The 15,278-nt window shown below is 33.9% G+C and overlaps 1 protein-coding gene across 1 annotated transcript in view; it reads left to right on the forward strand.

Moving 5' to 3' along the window:
- Nucleotides 1–15,278, forward strand: part of ROCK2 (Rho associated coiled-coil containing protein kinase 2) — a 135,549-nt gene that overhangs the window by 83,884 nt on the left and 36,387 nt on the right. The window contains exons 5-9 of the mRNA XM_072767714.1: nt 1,088–1,348; nt 8,236–8,380; nt 10,971–11,109; nt 13,445–13,536; nt 14,346–14,505. Of these exons, the coding sequence (XP_072623815.1) occupies nt 1,088–1,348; nt 8,236–8,380; nt 10,971–11,109; nt 13,445–13,536; nt 14,346–14,505 (797 nt within the window). The remainder of the gene's footprint in view (nt 1–1,087; nt 1,349–8,235; nt 8,381–10,970; nt 11,110–13,444; nt 13,537–14,345; nt 14,506–15,278) is intronic.

Genomic DNA, 15,278 nt, shown 5'->3' on the forward strand with positions numbered 1-15,278 from the left:
CTTCATCTGTTGATTTAAAATAACTGATTTGTAGGGATTCTTTTTATTTGAGTGTAAGTTCTTGGTTTTGTTCTGTTTTCCCTATGAGTTTGTAGAAACCTTTCCTGTTTGCATTGCTTGCTTCAAGGGTGTGGTTTGGGATATGTTGGGGGGAATGTACAAATAACTTATAAATTTGTGGTTCCTATGCATCGGGGGGGGGGGGGGCGGTCAGTAGCAATTTAGCTTGGTGTTTTTTCTCTGGTCCCAATGTCACTGCTTTAGTCTGGGTGCCAGTAGCACTGCCCCTTGCTGCTTATTAACAAGATGATAGGCGATAGGAGAGGAACAGGCCCTGTTGTAGATGCGTTCACCAGGGACTCACTCTTGTACAGTGCTCTGGTGCTTACTCCCTCTGCTTACAGCCATTGAATGTGGTATCATTTAAATTTTTCTCAACTGCTCCTACCTCTTCAGCTTTCTTCTTTGTAAATTACGTGCAGTAGCTTGCTTTGTTTTCAGAAAGCTGTTTTGTTTTGTTTTTTTTTTAACTATGAATTCTTGGGGGATCCCTGGGTGGCGCAGCGGTTTGGCGCCTGCCTTTGGCCCAGGGCGCGATCCTGGAGACCCGGGATCGAGTCCCACATTGGGCTCCCGGTGCATGGAGCCTGCTTCTCCCTCTGCCTATGACTCTGCCTCTCTCTCTCTGTGTGACTATCCTAAATAAATAAAAAATTAAAAAACAAACAAACTATGAATTCTTCTGTCATTCTTTCACCTTTTATGTCCCTCGTTCTGTTTCTCTTTTAAAATATCTCTATTTAAATAGATTCTTGTGTTTTCTAAGAAAGAAAATGATTCATTTATGTATATTTTGTCAGCATGCAGAAGTAACCATATAAAAAGTTTTGTCTCATACCTGTTTTCCATTAGGGATGTCCAAATCTAAAATCAAAGATTTCATAAAATTCAACCAAAATTCTTTTGGTTGTAAAATACCTTGTATTTTTCAATAGTAATAATTGTTTTGGATTTTGTCCCATTTAAACTTTTGATTTTCTTTCTTTCCTAAAAACTTTTTTTTTTCTCTTCTTGTTTTGTTTTACAGCTCTTTTGTGCTTTTCAAGATGATAAGTATCTGTACATGGTAATGGAGTACATGCCTGGTGGAGATCTTGTAAACCTTATGAGTAACTATGACGTGCCTGAAAAATGGGCCAAATTCTATACTGCTGAAGTTGTTCTTGCTCTGGATGCCATACACTCCATGGGCTTAATTCACAGAGATGTAAAGCCTGACAACATGCTCTTGGATAAACATGGACATCTAAAGTTAGCAGATTTTGGCACATGTATGAAGATGGATGAAGTAAGTAATAAGTTAAAAAAAATGCTAGTTTTTAAAAACAAAAATAAAAGAAACTTCAAATCTCGACTTTATAGTTTTAAACAAAGATAAATTTAGTTTTGCTGTGTAGTGACTTAAAATAAAACTTTTTTTTTTACTGATCATTCATCTAGCTATAGAGTGCTTTATTTCTTATATAGTACTAGATTTGGCAAATATAAGGGACATACGGATACAGATAACTTAGATATCTCCCCATAGAATGGTGACAGGTAATTGCTATCAATTAAAACTAGTTCATGTGCAAAATGATCCAGATGAAGAATAGGACACAAAATATGAATTAAAGGTACATGAATATTATGTCCATCACCATTATTTCTGTATTTTTCCTTTAAAAAAATGAGGTAAGAAGTTTATGTTATACTGTCTGCTACCAACCCTATCTGCATCAACCATATCGAGTAAATTTAATGCCATCATCTATTGTGTACTTTACCTGTTGAACAATTCACATTATAATTAATAGATTCAGTAGTTTTAACCTCACAGCCAATTATGATGTTGATTTATTTTTGTTTCAAAATTTATATCTCTCACCTTTTTCTCTGTAAGTATACTGTATATAATTCTGGCAGTAATTCCTGATGGGGAGAATCATTTTATTTTTATTTTTTTATTTTTATTTTATTTTTTGTTTCCCTGTTGGATCTGGAGGGTAACTTACATGTATCAGACTCTCTAAATGTTAATTATGTTGACAGCAAATTAGATATTTTTTGTATGGTTTTTATAACCTTCCAGTGTGCTTATATATCTAATCATATTTCTTAACAAAAATACCTTTTTTTAACTTTGTAAAAAATTTTTTATTTACATTCAATTAATTAACTATAATGTATTAGTGGTTTCAGAGATAGAGGTTAGTGATTCATCAGTCTAATACGATACCTGGTGCTCATCGTATCATGTGCCCTCCTTAACGTCCCATCACCCAGTGACCCCATCCCCCAACCCTCCTCCTCTCCAGTGACCCTCAGTTTGTTTCCTGTGATTGAGTCTCTTATGATTTGTCTCCCTCTCTGATTTTGTCTTGTTTTATATCTTATCAAGATGTTTATTTTTAATTAAGTTGATTTTCTTTTCTCTTTACCTCTTATTCATGTCACCCATGTGACGCTTTTATAAGCTCAGCTCAGATTTTACCTCATTTGGAAAGTTCTTCCTGATAATCCTAATCTGACTCTCCTATAATAATAATAATCACCATAATCTAATAATCACTCTGGTAATGTTTTTAGTTATTTATAATTTGTGCTGTGTTCATAGGCTGTTTTCATGTATCTAGGTTTGTATGCTGTGTTTGCTCAAGTAAAACTTAACATTCCTTTCTTCTTTGGTCTTCTTCATGTGTATGTCACTGTGTCCATGTTCTGCATACATCAGTCAGTGTTTAATAGATAGAGCATTTGTCCCTAAAGCTCCCTCTTGTGGTGTTTATCATACTACAGTGTGAAATGGTTAATAGTAAAAATTATCTTTATTTTTTTTATTTTTTGTAAAAATTATCTTTAATTAAAATACAGTATAAAATAATTTTCTAATAGAATGCTAAACTTTTTTTATGTCTCTTGTGCATAATGAGTGATGTTTATGTGCTGTGGTTCCATGAGTGTATTCTGATTTTAATTAAAAACTTTTGGGAGGATGTAGAGAAGTAAGTCACACTGTATGTTTTTAGGGTAGGTAATGATGGTTAGGGAGAAAAGGGTATAGAGTGTGAGGAACAGGACAGAATATGGTTTTTCTAGAATAATTTTATAAGCATATAAGTAAATACTAAATTTAGCAATTTAAATCTCTTACATTGTCTCTTTATAAGACAAAGTAAAATGTGGCTTATATAATTTTATTTGCTATTTTTTCAAGTACATATAGCTCAGCTAATAATCCTGCTTGGTTCATCACTTATTGTCATTAGTAGTCAACAGAAAGACTTCATCTAGTTATTTTATGATATTTTCCCTCTTTTCATTTCAGTCTCATTTTCTCTTTCCCTAATAGACAGCTACTGTCACGTTTTTACTATAAGCTCTTGCAGGCTATTAATTTAATGTACATGTGTATAAATTAGAAATAGTATAATAATATAGATGTCATTTTTTTTTTTTACTTCTTTTCACTCAACATTGTTTTGTATCTGTTCTGATATGTGTAAATTAGCTCATTCCATCACAGTGTTCCATAGGATCTATCTAGTAGTTTTACTTATTCCTCCTTGTGTTGGATTCCTAGGCCACATCAGCAACCTGCTACCAAGAGTACTGTGTTGAATGTAGTTAAACATTGATGTTGAATATCTTCAGACATGTCCCATGTGTGTTCAGACAAGGGTTTCCTCTAAATATACACTTATACGTGGGACTTCTGACTTAGAAGATGCATAAGTAAAGTATTACTGACCTCCAGAACGGCTGTAAATGTTATAACCTCTTGTTAACAGTTGAGTGCATTAGAGATCGTGTCTCTCCATGTTCTTACTCAACTTTCCTATTATTCATTCTCTAAATCTTACCAATTCCATTGGTGTAAGGTAATAGTTTTTAAAAATTTTATTTTATAATTAATGATGTCAAACTTTTTTCATATAAGTCAGTCCTTTATCTCATAAATTACTTGTTTATCTTTTAACCTTTTTAAAACCAACTTTTTTTTTTAAACCAACTTGTTGATGTGCAGTTATTCCTTATATAATCTCAGTAGTGATTCCACAGATAATGCTCATGTTAGCTTTGCATTTATGTCTGTTTGAACAGCAATTCTTAATTTTGATGTAAATATATATATTTTTTAAATACTGAAGTTTAAATAAATAAATAAATAAATAAATAAATAAATGCTGTAGTTTAAAAAATATTGTTTTACCCAAGACCTCTATTCTGTAATACTAATGATGAGAACAACTATGTTGAAGAACAAAGGTTTTATTTATTTATTTATTTTTTTTTATTATTTTTTTTCAAAGGTTTTTTTTAATTAAAAGCTATAGTACATAGAATTTATAATTTTGTTATGTTAACTGTTAATGTGAATAGTACTATTGCAAGTTTCAAGTTCATCACATTATTGGCCTTGGTTTGATTATTGTTATGGTTTCAAAGCTGTTAGAAATGTTCTAGTCTTGTTCTCATTCATCTGCATATCGTAAAAGGGATCAGCAAACTGGAGTGCAGGGCCAGATCTGACCTGTGGCTTGGTTTTATATAGCTCCTGTACTGAAAATGTCCATTTTTAAAAGATGGTTTAAAAAAAACAGAAGATATGTGCCCACAAATCCTAAAGTACTTACTAAATATCACTAAAATATTTCCTGGCCTTTTATAGAAAAGTTTCCTAATCCTTTATCTACAATATAGACAGAGTTCTCAAATTACTTTTTAGCTCTTCTGGCTGTGAATAAATGCAAAAATAAAATACAACTAAAAATTATTACCTACAAGGACTAAAATAATTTGTTACTATTACATTTAATTAAGAGTACTGGTTTATGACAGTAAGTTCTCTCATTAATAAATTGTGGTTTTATTTTAGTTTCCTAAATGCTGCTATTCTTTTTCTTTCGGAAAAAAATATGTAGTTATGAGTGAGTGTCACAGTGTAGTATATTTACATATAAATGTGTCTCAGTGATAGCCAAGAAGTACTGCTATTTAAAATTGCTTGCTTAATTAGGTAAATAGAGTTTTGTCTTTGCTTGTCATTATGCATTTCATAGCCACCCTTACCACCTTTTTTTTTAAAAAAAGATTTTATTTATTCATGAGAGACCAGAGAGAGAGAGACAGAGACAGAGACAGGCTTCATGCAGGGAGCCTGATGTGGGACTTGATCCTGGGACTCTAGGATCATGTCCTGGGCCGAAGGCAGGTGCTCAACTACTGAGCCACCCAGGTGTCCCCACCTTTAACACCTTTTAGGGCACATTTTATGTTACTATTTTAGGTTACCTTAAAATAATATAAAGTTTTATTCCTTAATATTCTAATGTATACTATTTGATTAAATTGAGGCTGTACTTCTTTTAAAGTGAATTGATAAATTGTTAATGTTCTGACCCTTCTACAGGTGACACCAGGTTGTAAAATGGAGGCATTTCTACTTGTGTTTCTGGAAAAAAAAATACCCTATTTTCTGCAAAATTATACATTGAAAAGAACTGGTTTATGGGAGCAATAGGGAAAGACCATTCAAAAACTACGAGCTTTTTAACCACAGCCCTAATAAAAGTAATAATTGTTACCCCAGGAGATAACTAGAATTACAGGCAGCTTTTTGTGCCTTGGGCACGATACAGTGCAAATGGACAAGGACTTCTAAACCAGTTGGACTGTTTTTTAGATAGAACAAAGAAGAAGCAGGACTTAGCACTAGCTGAGATTTTTATAAGGTGAAGGATATGCCTGTTTGAGAAAGGAGCCCCCTACTGCTAGCCCCTGCATCCTTAATCATTAAAATGAACTGACTCCTGCCTGGGTAGCAGTCAAGCTGAGGCTCCTAATTCTTCTCTGATAATTAAGAATTCCAGTTACAATTTTTTTTACGCTTTCACAGGAAGCATTTAGAATAGTGTCTTTTGGACAACCTCAGGATTTATGATTGACCTGTTTTGTGTTTTCGTTAAATCTCTCCATTTATAATATTTTGCCCATTATAAAACACCAGATATATTTTAGCAAATAAACATTTAATCTTAATCATTTAAAGTACCCATGAGGAAGCTTTTGAAGATGCTTACCTCTTTATGTTGCTCTCCTGTTAAAACCCTTCTGTAGATTTGCCATCTGTTGAGGAAAGTTCAAATTCCTTAGCTTGTCATATGATCCCTCTGTTTCACCCTCATTCTTTATCATTTGACCTTTTGTGCCATATGGTTCACGGGTCTCAAATTACATGTAGTTTTTATGCAATGAAATCAATTTCATGATTCTTGGACTTCAGATATGTTGTTGAATACAGTTGGCAGATTCCTACTCATACCTTAAAACTCAGTGTAGAGTTTGCTTATCTTGGCTCCCTAGGGTGACTGCTTATGTCCTTTAGATATGCCCTCTTTTTGGATCATTTTCTTACTTTTTAACACTGTAAGTTGTTGAAGACTTACTTTCTTTTATTTTATCTGTCCCAGCTTTGGAATCAGCCACTTCTCCAAGAAACATTTTTTTTAAAAGGTTTTTTTTTTTAAGATTTTTATTTATTTCCTTGACACAGAGAGAGCATGAGTGGGCAGGGTGGGAAGGCAGCAGAGGAAGAAACAGACTCCCTCCCAAGGCAGGAGCCTGACGCAGGGCTCTATTTCAGGACTCTGTCCCAGGACCCTGAGATCATGACTTGAGCCAAAGGCAGACAGACACTCAACCAACTGAGCCACCCAGGTGCCCCCAGAGTTCTTTTATTCAAGAATGGTATTTAGAAATCAGTATTTGAACACTAGATATGCTTATTGCTCCTCAAGTACCATTATTTCTAGGCCTTGTCAGCAGACACATGTATCATGAATCTACTATATGTGCTAGTCCATTTGCACACACATGTTAATGTTTAGTTCTGTACTTACCTGTCTGCATATATAGGGTATTAAAAATCTTGAGTTCATACTGATACTTCTAATTCTTGTTCTATACCACAGGGTTCATTCTAGGCTTCTTCCTTTTTTTTGTAATTTCTTTTGTAGTTAGTGAGAAATCTGGATCTCATTATCTACAGTATATTTACTTGTTCAACTGTAGGGGACACACAAAATTATTTCAGAGTTAACATTTTTTTTTCTTAATATAATAACTGTTTGGGGACGTCTGGGTGACTCTGTGGTTGAGCGTCTGTCTGCCTTTGGCTTAGGGTGTGATCCCTGTCCAGGGATAGAGCCCTGAGATCGAGCTGCATCTGGCTCCCTGCGAGGAGCCTGCTTCTCCTTGTATGTCCTGGCCTCTCTCTGTGTCTCTCATGAATAAATAAATAAAAATCTTTGATTAAAAAAAAAATAACTTGGTTTATCCAGCCTCCAAACTAGGCTGTCTGTAATCTTAATTACAATTTCTTTATTTTTTTTATTTTTATTTTTTATTTTTATTTTTTTAAGATTTTATTTATTTATTCATAGAGACAGAGAGAGAGGCAGAGACACAGGTAGAGGGAGAAGCAGGCACCATACAGAGAGCCTGACGTGGGACTCGATCCCAGGTCTCCAGGATCACGCCCTGGGCTGCAGGCGGCGCTAAACCGCTGCACCACCAGGGCTGCCCTCTTTTTTTTTTTTTTTTTTTTTTTAAGATTTTATTTATTCATGAGGGACAAAGAGAGAGAGAGAGACAGGCAGAGACACAGGCAGAGGGAGAAGCAGGCTCCATGCAGGGAGCCCAGCAAGGGACTCTATCTCGGGTCTCCAGGATCAGGCCCTGGGCAGGAGGCGGTGCTAAACTGCTGAGCAACTCCGGCTGCCCAATTACAGTTTCTTTTGAAAACAATTTTTCCTTTCTCTCTAATTCTTTCCCCAGATCACTACTTTAAGATAACATTTTGTACTTCCCTTGCAACTACTTAGTAGTGTAAGAAAGAAACAAAAGATGTTGATTTGTTTGGAATTCCTGTGGAGTTTACCACTTTTTCCTTCTTCCATTGATGAAGCCTTCTGTATTTCAGAGTTGAAAAATTATCCCTGATTTCTTGTAATCTGGACACTTTAAGGCACTTCGTAATACACTTATCTCCGGTCCTCCCAAAGTTATCAGCAATGAAGTTCTTTTGGTAGCAATTTGTAGTTACTGTTTATATAGTAATAAATGAAGTAGTTGCATTTATATGTGTATGTTTTTACATGCAACTGTTTTTCTTTATCTTTGCTTTTTTACCAGACAGGCATGGTGCATTGTGATACAGCAGTTGGAACACCTGATTATATTTCACCTGAGGTTCTCAAATCACAAGGGGGTGATGGTTACTATGGGCGAGAATGTGATTGGTGGTCGGTGGGTGTTTTCCTTTTTGAGATGCTGGTGGGTAAGTAAATATTTTAACTAGTTCTTTTTTCAAAATCTGTCTCTCATAACATTAGTTTTACATCAAGAATTTGAGAATATAAGGAAGTTAATTGTGTCCCATGAAAGAAGTAGGATTTTTTAAAACTTTGAATTAGTTGTATCATATATGACAGATTATTAACTGGAAAATTAAAGCCAAGTTGTACTGGCACAGTGATTTAGTGGAATATAAAAGGAATAAAAGTATAGTGATAGGAAACAATCCTTCAGTAGGCCTTTTTGTATGAAGAAAATGTTAGAGCAAGAAGCAAGTTTACTGGTGCTGTGGGCCTCTAAGTTTTTCTTGATCAATCGTATTTGTTGTAAATATTTAAGTATAAGGCGGTTAATATTTGTTCCAATAATAGAGAACTAAAAGTATTCTTTAGTTTTTGTAATTACATTATATAATTGACTTTTGTCAACTGTATTTCTTCTATTTACTATTTGCATTTACATATGGTTTTCATTCTAGTAAAATAAATCATAGTTATTGACCATTTGATTATTGGTAAAAGTATTCTATAATTATATTTCATTATCAAAAAACTCAGAAGCAAATTTAACAATTTCTTTTACTTTGCGCAAATCAAAATTTGAAAGGTTCAGGTATTTCAAAACTTTTCTTTATGTAATAGATTTTATTCTTAAGATTTCCCTTTCCTAAGTTATGAGGTCACAAAAATATCTTCTAGCTAAGGAAGCCAATGACTGAATCATCTGGCCTGGGAATGAGGACAGATATAGCCAAATCTGTTTTCTGAGGCAAGGGTGATAAGGCTAATAACACTATATGAAACAACTTTAAAGTTGAAAATTATTTTTAGAAATTGGAGAATTTATTTTCTAGAGGAGAACCCTAAAAAAATTAGTAGTGGAAAACCTGTAAAATCTGTATGATTATTATTATTATTTCTTTAAAAAAAACCAGAACTTTCTGGTATATTTAAATAATAATTAGTCATGGAATGTTTTTGTGGCATAAATTGCCTTCTCTTGGTGACCATTTTGTGTATGTAGTATTGATCTTGTTATGCTTAAACTGAAGACATAGTATGACCTACCTTGTTTTGGGCCTTTATTTTTGTAGTGCATCTCTATATGCAGGCTGTGTTCCAGGTAGCTCCATTCTCCCCGCCTCTGGCCCAATCTGATGATACATTAGGTATATCTTTTGTAATCTTCTTAAAGTAGAATATAGTCTATAATTTGCCTAGACTCTCCAGGAATTTAGAAAATAATAATATTTGGAGAAAGTCACATAGCTCCTTTGAAGGAATCATTTAAATTCCTGCTACTGTTTCCAACTCTTGAGTTGAAATTTTTTTTTTTTTTTTTTTAAGATTTTATTTATTTACTCATGAGAAACACAGAGAGAGGTAGAATGTACACAGGCAGAGGGAGAAGCAGGCTCCAAGCAGGGAGCCCGACATGGGACTTGATCCCGGGTCTCCAGGATCACACCCGGGGTCAAAGGCAGGCGCCAAACCACTGAACCACCCGGGCTGCCCTCTTGAGTTGAATTTAATGACTTTGAATGACACTAATTTACAGTATTCTGAGCCTAATCTGGTGCTTGCTCAGGTTGGTTAGCACTGGACTTCATTTAAAAGCTCTACTGCAGTTAAAAATGGCACTAGAAAAATCTTGAGTTCAAAGAAAGCACTCCTTTGCCCTCTTTGAAGACAAACAGAAACTACCTGAACACCCCTTTTGAAATTTTTGGATTGTCTGATTTGAGAAATTCTGGTTTGTACTCAGGTAACTTATAGTTGAGTCATACTGGCAGGGCCTTTGATTCTTTTGGCTTTTAGATGAGTAGTGGCCAAGATGGTGCCTTCAGCTTTTTCTGTCTTTATTTACATTTCACTGCCTCTTTATCTTAGCCATTAGTTTGCAAGAACACTGCATTTGGGAGACCATATATGTCATTTTCAATTCTAGCTATGTGTCATCTTCGGCAAATCACATGTGAAATAATAGGGCTGGTCTAACTCTTAGAGCTTTACTGTCCAGTTTATCATGATAAAAATGGTTTATGTCTGTACAGTCCCGTATGGTGGGCACTGGCCACACTGAGCTCTTGAAATGTGGCTAGTGTGACTAAAGAACTGAAATTTTTATTTTATTTAATTTTAAATTGCCACGTGTAGCTAGTGGCTACTGCATTGTATAACACAGCTCTAGAGAGTAATCTCAAAAAAGAGATTGATCCAGCTCAAGCATTAGAGGACTCTGATCTATCTGATCCTACTTAGTATTAGTAATCTTTTTATTTAATTATCCAGTGAGTTATTTCGTTTCCCATTGTAAAAACAACAACAAATTCTAGAGTTAGCGTTGATTTTATTTTGCTTTTAAGAGTTGATAGTTCATTGGTATGGTTAAAATTTAAATACATTCACATTCTTGGTATGTTCTGATGTGTTTGGACTGAGACTCCTGGCCCATAGATTACTTGTTCTTCCATGCATGTGACAAATTTAAACCTAACATATTTAAATAATAGTTGAAAAGTGTTTAATTTGCATTCTCTGTTACACTCAGTGTCTTCTTTCTTGGAATTTTAGGGGATACTCCATTTTATGCAGATTCACTTGTAGGAACTTATAGCAAAATTATGGATCATAAAAACTCACTGTGTTTCCCTGAAGATGCAGAAATTTCTAAACATGCGAAGAATCTCATTTGCGCCTTCTTAACAGATAGGTAATATACATTGAATTTCTTAGTAGAGAGCCTTTAACTTTTAAATTTGTAGAAATGAAAGCATAGCTTTTATTTACATATGAAATCTCTTTCTCTTTATCCAAATTGCTTTTAATTCTGGATTAGCCATTTCCTACTGGTAGGCCTGGTGTTGGGTTACTCTCGTCATTATGGGTGTGCAACCCCATTGTAATCTAACTCTAAGCCTACCTTTATGGCTACGAAGAAAAAATAGAACTTGGTAAGATAATGCATTTGAGAGAAATAAAACTTGTATTATTCACATTTTATCCTTTGAAGTGATTAAGCCACCTGACTCTTACTGTACAACTTTTGAGAGACGAGTGTTTTGTGCAGATACATACTTGACAGGTTATAATCTCAAAAACTATTTGTATTTGACTTGGGAGTGCCTCCTTCCCAGCCCTTTTTTTTTTTTTTTTTGCATTTGAATATGAGTAATCTGCCTTGGAAATTCTATATTTGTTAAAACAAAATAGGTAAACAACGCTGTGAAATCTGCCTCAAAAAGGGAAGATAGGAAACTCTTTGGAGTTTCTTCCTTGGCCTTTCTATTCAGTTCTTTCAGATTTGTGATAAGAATCAATCTGGCAAAGGACCAACCTTGATAAGGGGGTGTATGCACCACAGTCCAAACTTTATTCAGCAGCATTATGATTTTAGGGAAATAATTTTTCTTTTTGGAGAAGTTTTACTTATCCATAAATAACGGCATCAGGTCAGATAGATAATGAGGGCATTTCTAGCTCGAAAGTGCTATGACTTCTAGCTTGAAAGTGCTATGCTAACAGACCATATTGTTTATCAGCCAGTTGCTGTCAAAAGCAGTACTACATTGACTATTCTCATGCATTTATATCTTGCATACATTCTGTAGGAAAAAGTCTTAAACGTGGAATTCTAGGATACACACTTTTAAATTGAGTTGGTGTTGCAGAATTGACCTGTAGGGTAGGTACAGCAGGATATATTTCTATTGATGACAGTTACTTTCCTTATTCTCCTCAAACTGAATATCATGATTTTTTTTTTCCATTTGAAGCAAGAAAAGTTATTGCTATTTTTTTCTCATTAGAGAGGTTAATCATTTTGTTTATCAACTATAAGATTTGTTAATTATGTGACTAACAAACAGTCCATGCTGATAAACTCAGTAAATTCTGTATAATGTTTGATTTGGGACTAAATGGATTAATAAGGATGACCATAATTGGTGCTGAAAGGCAAAATATAAAACAGGACATAGTACGTGTTAATAAAAGGAGTACCTACCATTCATGAGAGATTTGCCTTAGCAATTTATTGGGGTGGTGGTACAGTCTAAAGAATGATTGTAGGTAGAGAAAAGATATTTGGAAAAGAATTTAATGCCATCATTATGGCTAGTAGTACTTCCCTCTAAAGTTTATAGGTTTTTCTGTTTATATTTAATATGGCTCCAAGGGCATGTAAAAATGCTTTTTATTTCTATAAAATCTTCATTGAAAACTTTCAAAGGGTCAGAGAATGAAATTGTTAATATTTTTCTTGTATTCAGAATGATAATTTTAGTATAAATGTAGGGATAACAATTATCAGAGTAAAGATAGTTTCTAACAATATATAGTTCTTTTTAAGAATAGATCTTAATTAAAACATTTAAGAGAATTTTTTATTAAAGATTTTAAAAAAGATTTTTAAAAATTTATTTGAAAGAGATTTAATAAATATTTTATTAAAGACTTTTAAAAAATTATTTATTTGAGAGAGAAAACATAGGAGCAGCAGTGGGGATAGAGAGGATCTCAAGCAGACTCTGCCCTGAGTACGGAGCCTGATGCTGGGTTCATTCTCATGACCCTGAGATCATGACCTGAGCCAAACCAAGAGACAGATGCTCAGCCAACTGAACCATCCAGGTGCCCCAGAAGAGACTTTTAAGATAACACTTTTATTGGGGAGACTTCAAATAAGTCTTCTGTGTCTGAAATTAACACTGTCTATTTTACATCCTGGAGCTGGTCATGCAGTTTTGGCACACACAAGTGAATATTTTTATTTGAAAGTTTCATGTGTACTTTTGCTTGATATAAACTACAGATGGAAATACATTTCACTTTTCATAGCATTTACTATACTTTATAGTCCTTTTAATCTAGGGAGATCATATATTGTAAAATTGGCATTGCTTGTTTTTGAGAAAGATCTAAGCAGAAACTTTTAATAACGATATCTGAAAATCATTTGTGATTTTGATCTTACCCAAGATATGAATTTATTTTTTTCATTTTTTTCATAATCTTTTTATAATACAGTCTTTAATTGCATTGTTTAGGGAGGTACGACTTGGGAGAAATGGGGTAGAAGAAATCAAACAGCATCCTTTCTTTAAGAATGATCAATGGAATTGGGATAACATAAGAGAGAGTAAGTCAGTAAATTGAAATATTTCCATTCCATCATGTTTCAAATCTCAGAAATTGATTACTCTTTTGAATTATTAATCATGTTTGATACACTTAATGCTAACCAATTTTAAATTGGTTATATTTCATATTTTTCTGTGGCAGTGTTTATGATTAAATGTTCCTCAGTGTATCTTAAACTAATTTGTATTCATTAGCAGTACTTTTTAATACTTCTATAATAATCAGATTTCTTAATTTCTTAATTTTTTCAAGTTTTTTATGGATCTCAATAATTTTCAGAATGGGGGAAATACCCCTTAATTTGAATATGTTTGAGTTAATAAATCAGTAATCAATATTTATGTAGACCATACTTTGGTGAATACTAGGATAAGCACAATAATTCGTTTTCACCTTGTGTGTATTTGACATTAATTCATTTTGAGAGTAGGAAATATTAACTTAAAGAATTTAAAAAGCCAAAGACTAAAGAATGTGTGTGCAAGTTATTGTTGCTTGCCGTTTGTATACCTAGAATGATACCATATTACTCTCCTTGTGTAATTGACTTATCTATACTTAAAACTGCTGTAATGTAGTAATAAAATACTTGAATAAAATTTTAATTTTTTGAAATGAAAGAATGTAAAACATATTACCAAAATTTTTTATAGGAAATCATAATGTTATTAATTACATATTACTACTGTATAATGTTTGGTATTAATACATATTATTAATAATATGTAATTGATATAAAACAAAATCTGGATGGTTAATGTGTATTTTGATTATGAAGAAAATTATCCATTTCTTTTCTTTTAACAGCGGCAGCTCCTGTAGTACCAGAACTCAGCAGTGACATAGACAGCAGCAATTTTGATGACATCGAAGATGATAAAGGAGATGTAGAAACTTTTCCAATTCCTAAAGCTTTTGTGGGAAATCAGCTGCCTTTTATAGGATTTACCTACTATAGAGAAAATCTGTACGTGACTTGTTAGATTTTTATTGTTTACAGTATTTAGCTGTAAAGAGTTATCTTACCGTGTGAGAAGAAAAAGTGTTAATTTGTTTTAAACTTTTGAGTTTTTAAAAAAAGACTGTCAGAAGTTTTCATTTAATTTCATTTTTTTGAAAGATTTTATTTATATTTATTTGTCAGAGAGAGAGGACAAGCTGGGGGAGTGGCAGGCAGAGGGAGAAGCAGACTCTCCACTGAGCAGGGAGCCTGACTTGGGGCTCAATCCCAGGACTCCAAGAACGTGACCTGAACCTAAGGCAGAGAGGCTTAACTGACTGAGCCACCCAGGCGCCGCTAATTACATTATTTCTGAATGTTACACATTTACAAATGTATGCAAGGCATTGTTCTATATTCTTTGTAGGCACAGAGAGTAAGATTAAATGCCTGCATTTGAAGGAGTTTATCAACTAATGAGGGATGTGAAAGAATAATACAGTCATAATGAAGGGTAGAAAGTGATATTTGCCTTAAGAAAGGTCCCAAAATATCTGAGATGATTCAGGAGGAAAATAAAAGGAACATCTCTGGTGAGGGTAAGGAGTCAGGTAAGACCTCAGGGAAGAGGTGGTATTTGTAAGCTAAGAAAGGGTTTTCAGTGCCCAAGACGTGGGGAGGTTAGGTAAGAGCTGTGAGAAGATGAACAAGGGAAGCAAAGTGTGGCATATTGGCACACATATGGAGCAGAGTAGTGTGGTCTAGCAGGGCTCAAACATAAGATGCATATTACTGTATTA

This window comes from Vulpes vulpes, chromosome 8, assembly GCF_048418805.1.
Source record: "Vulpes vulpes isolate BD-2025 chromosome 8, VulVul3, whole genome shotgun sequence".
Lineage (NCBI taxonomy): Eukaryota > Metazoa > Chordata > Mammalia > Carnivora > Canidae > Vulpes > Vulpes vulpes.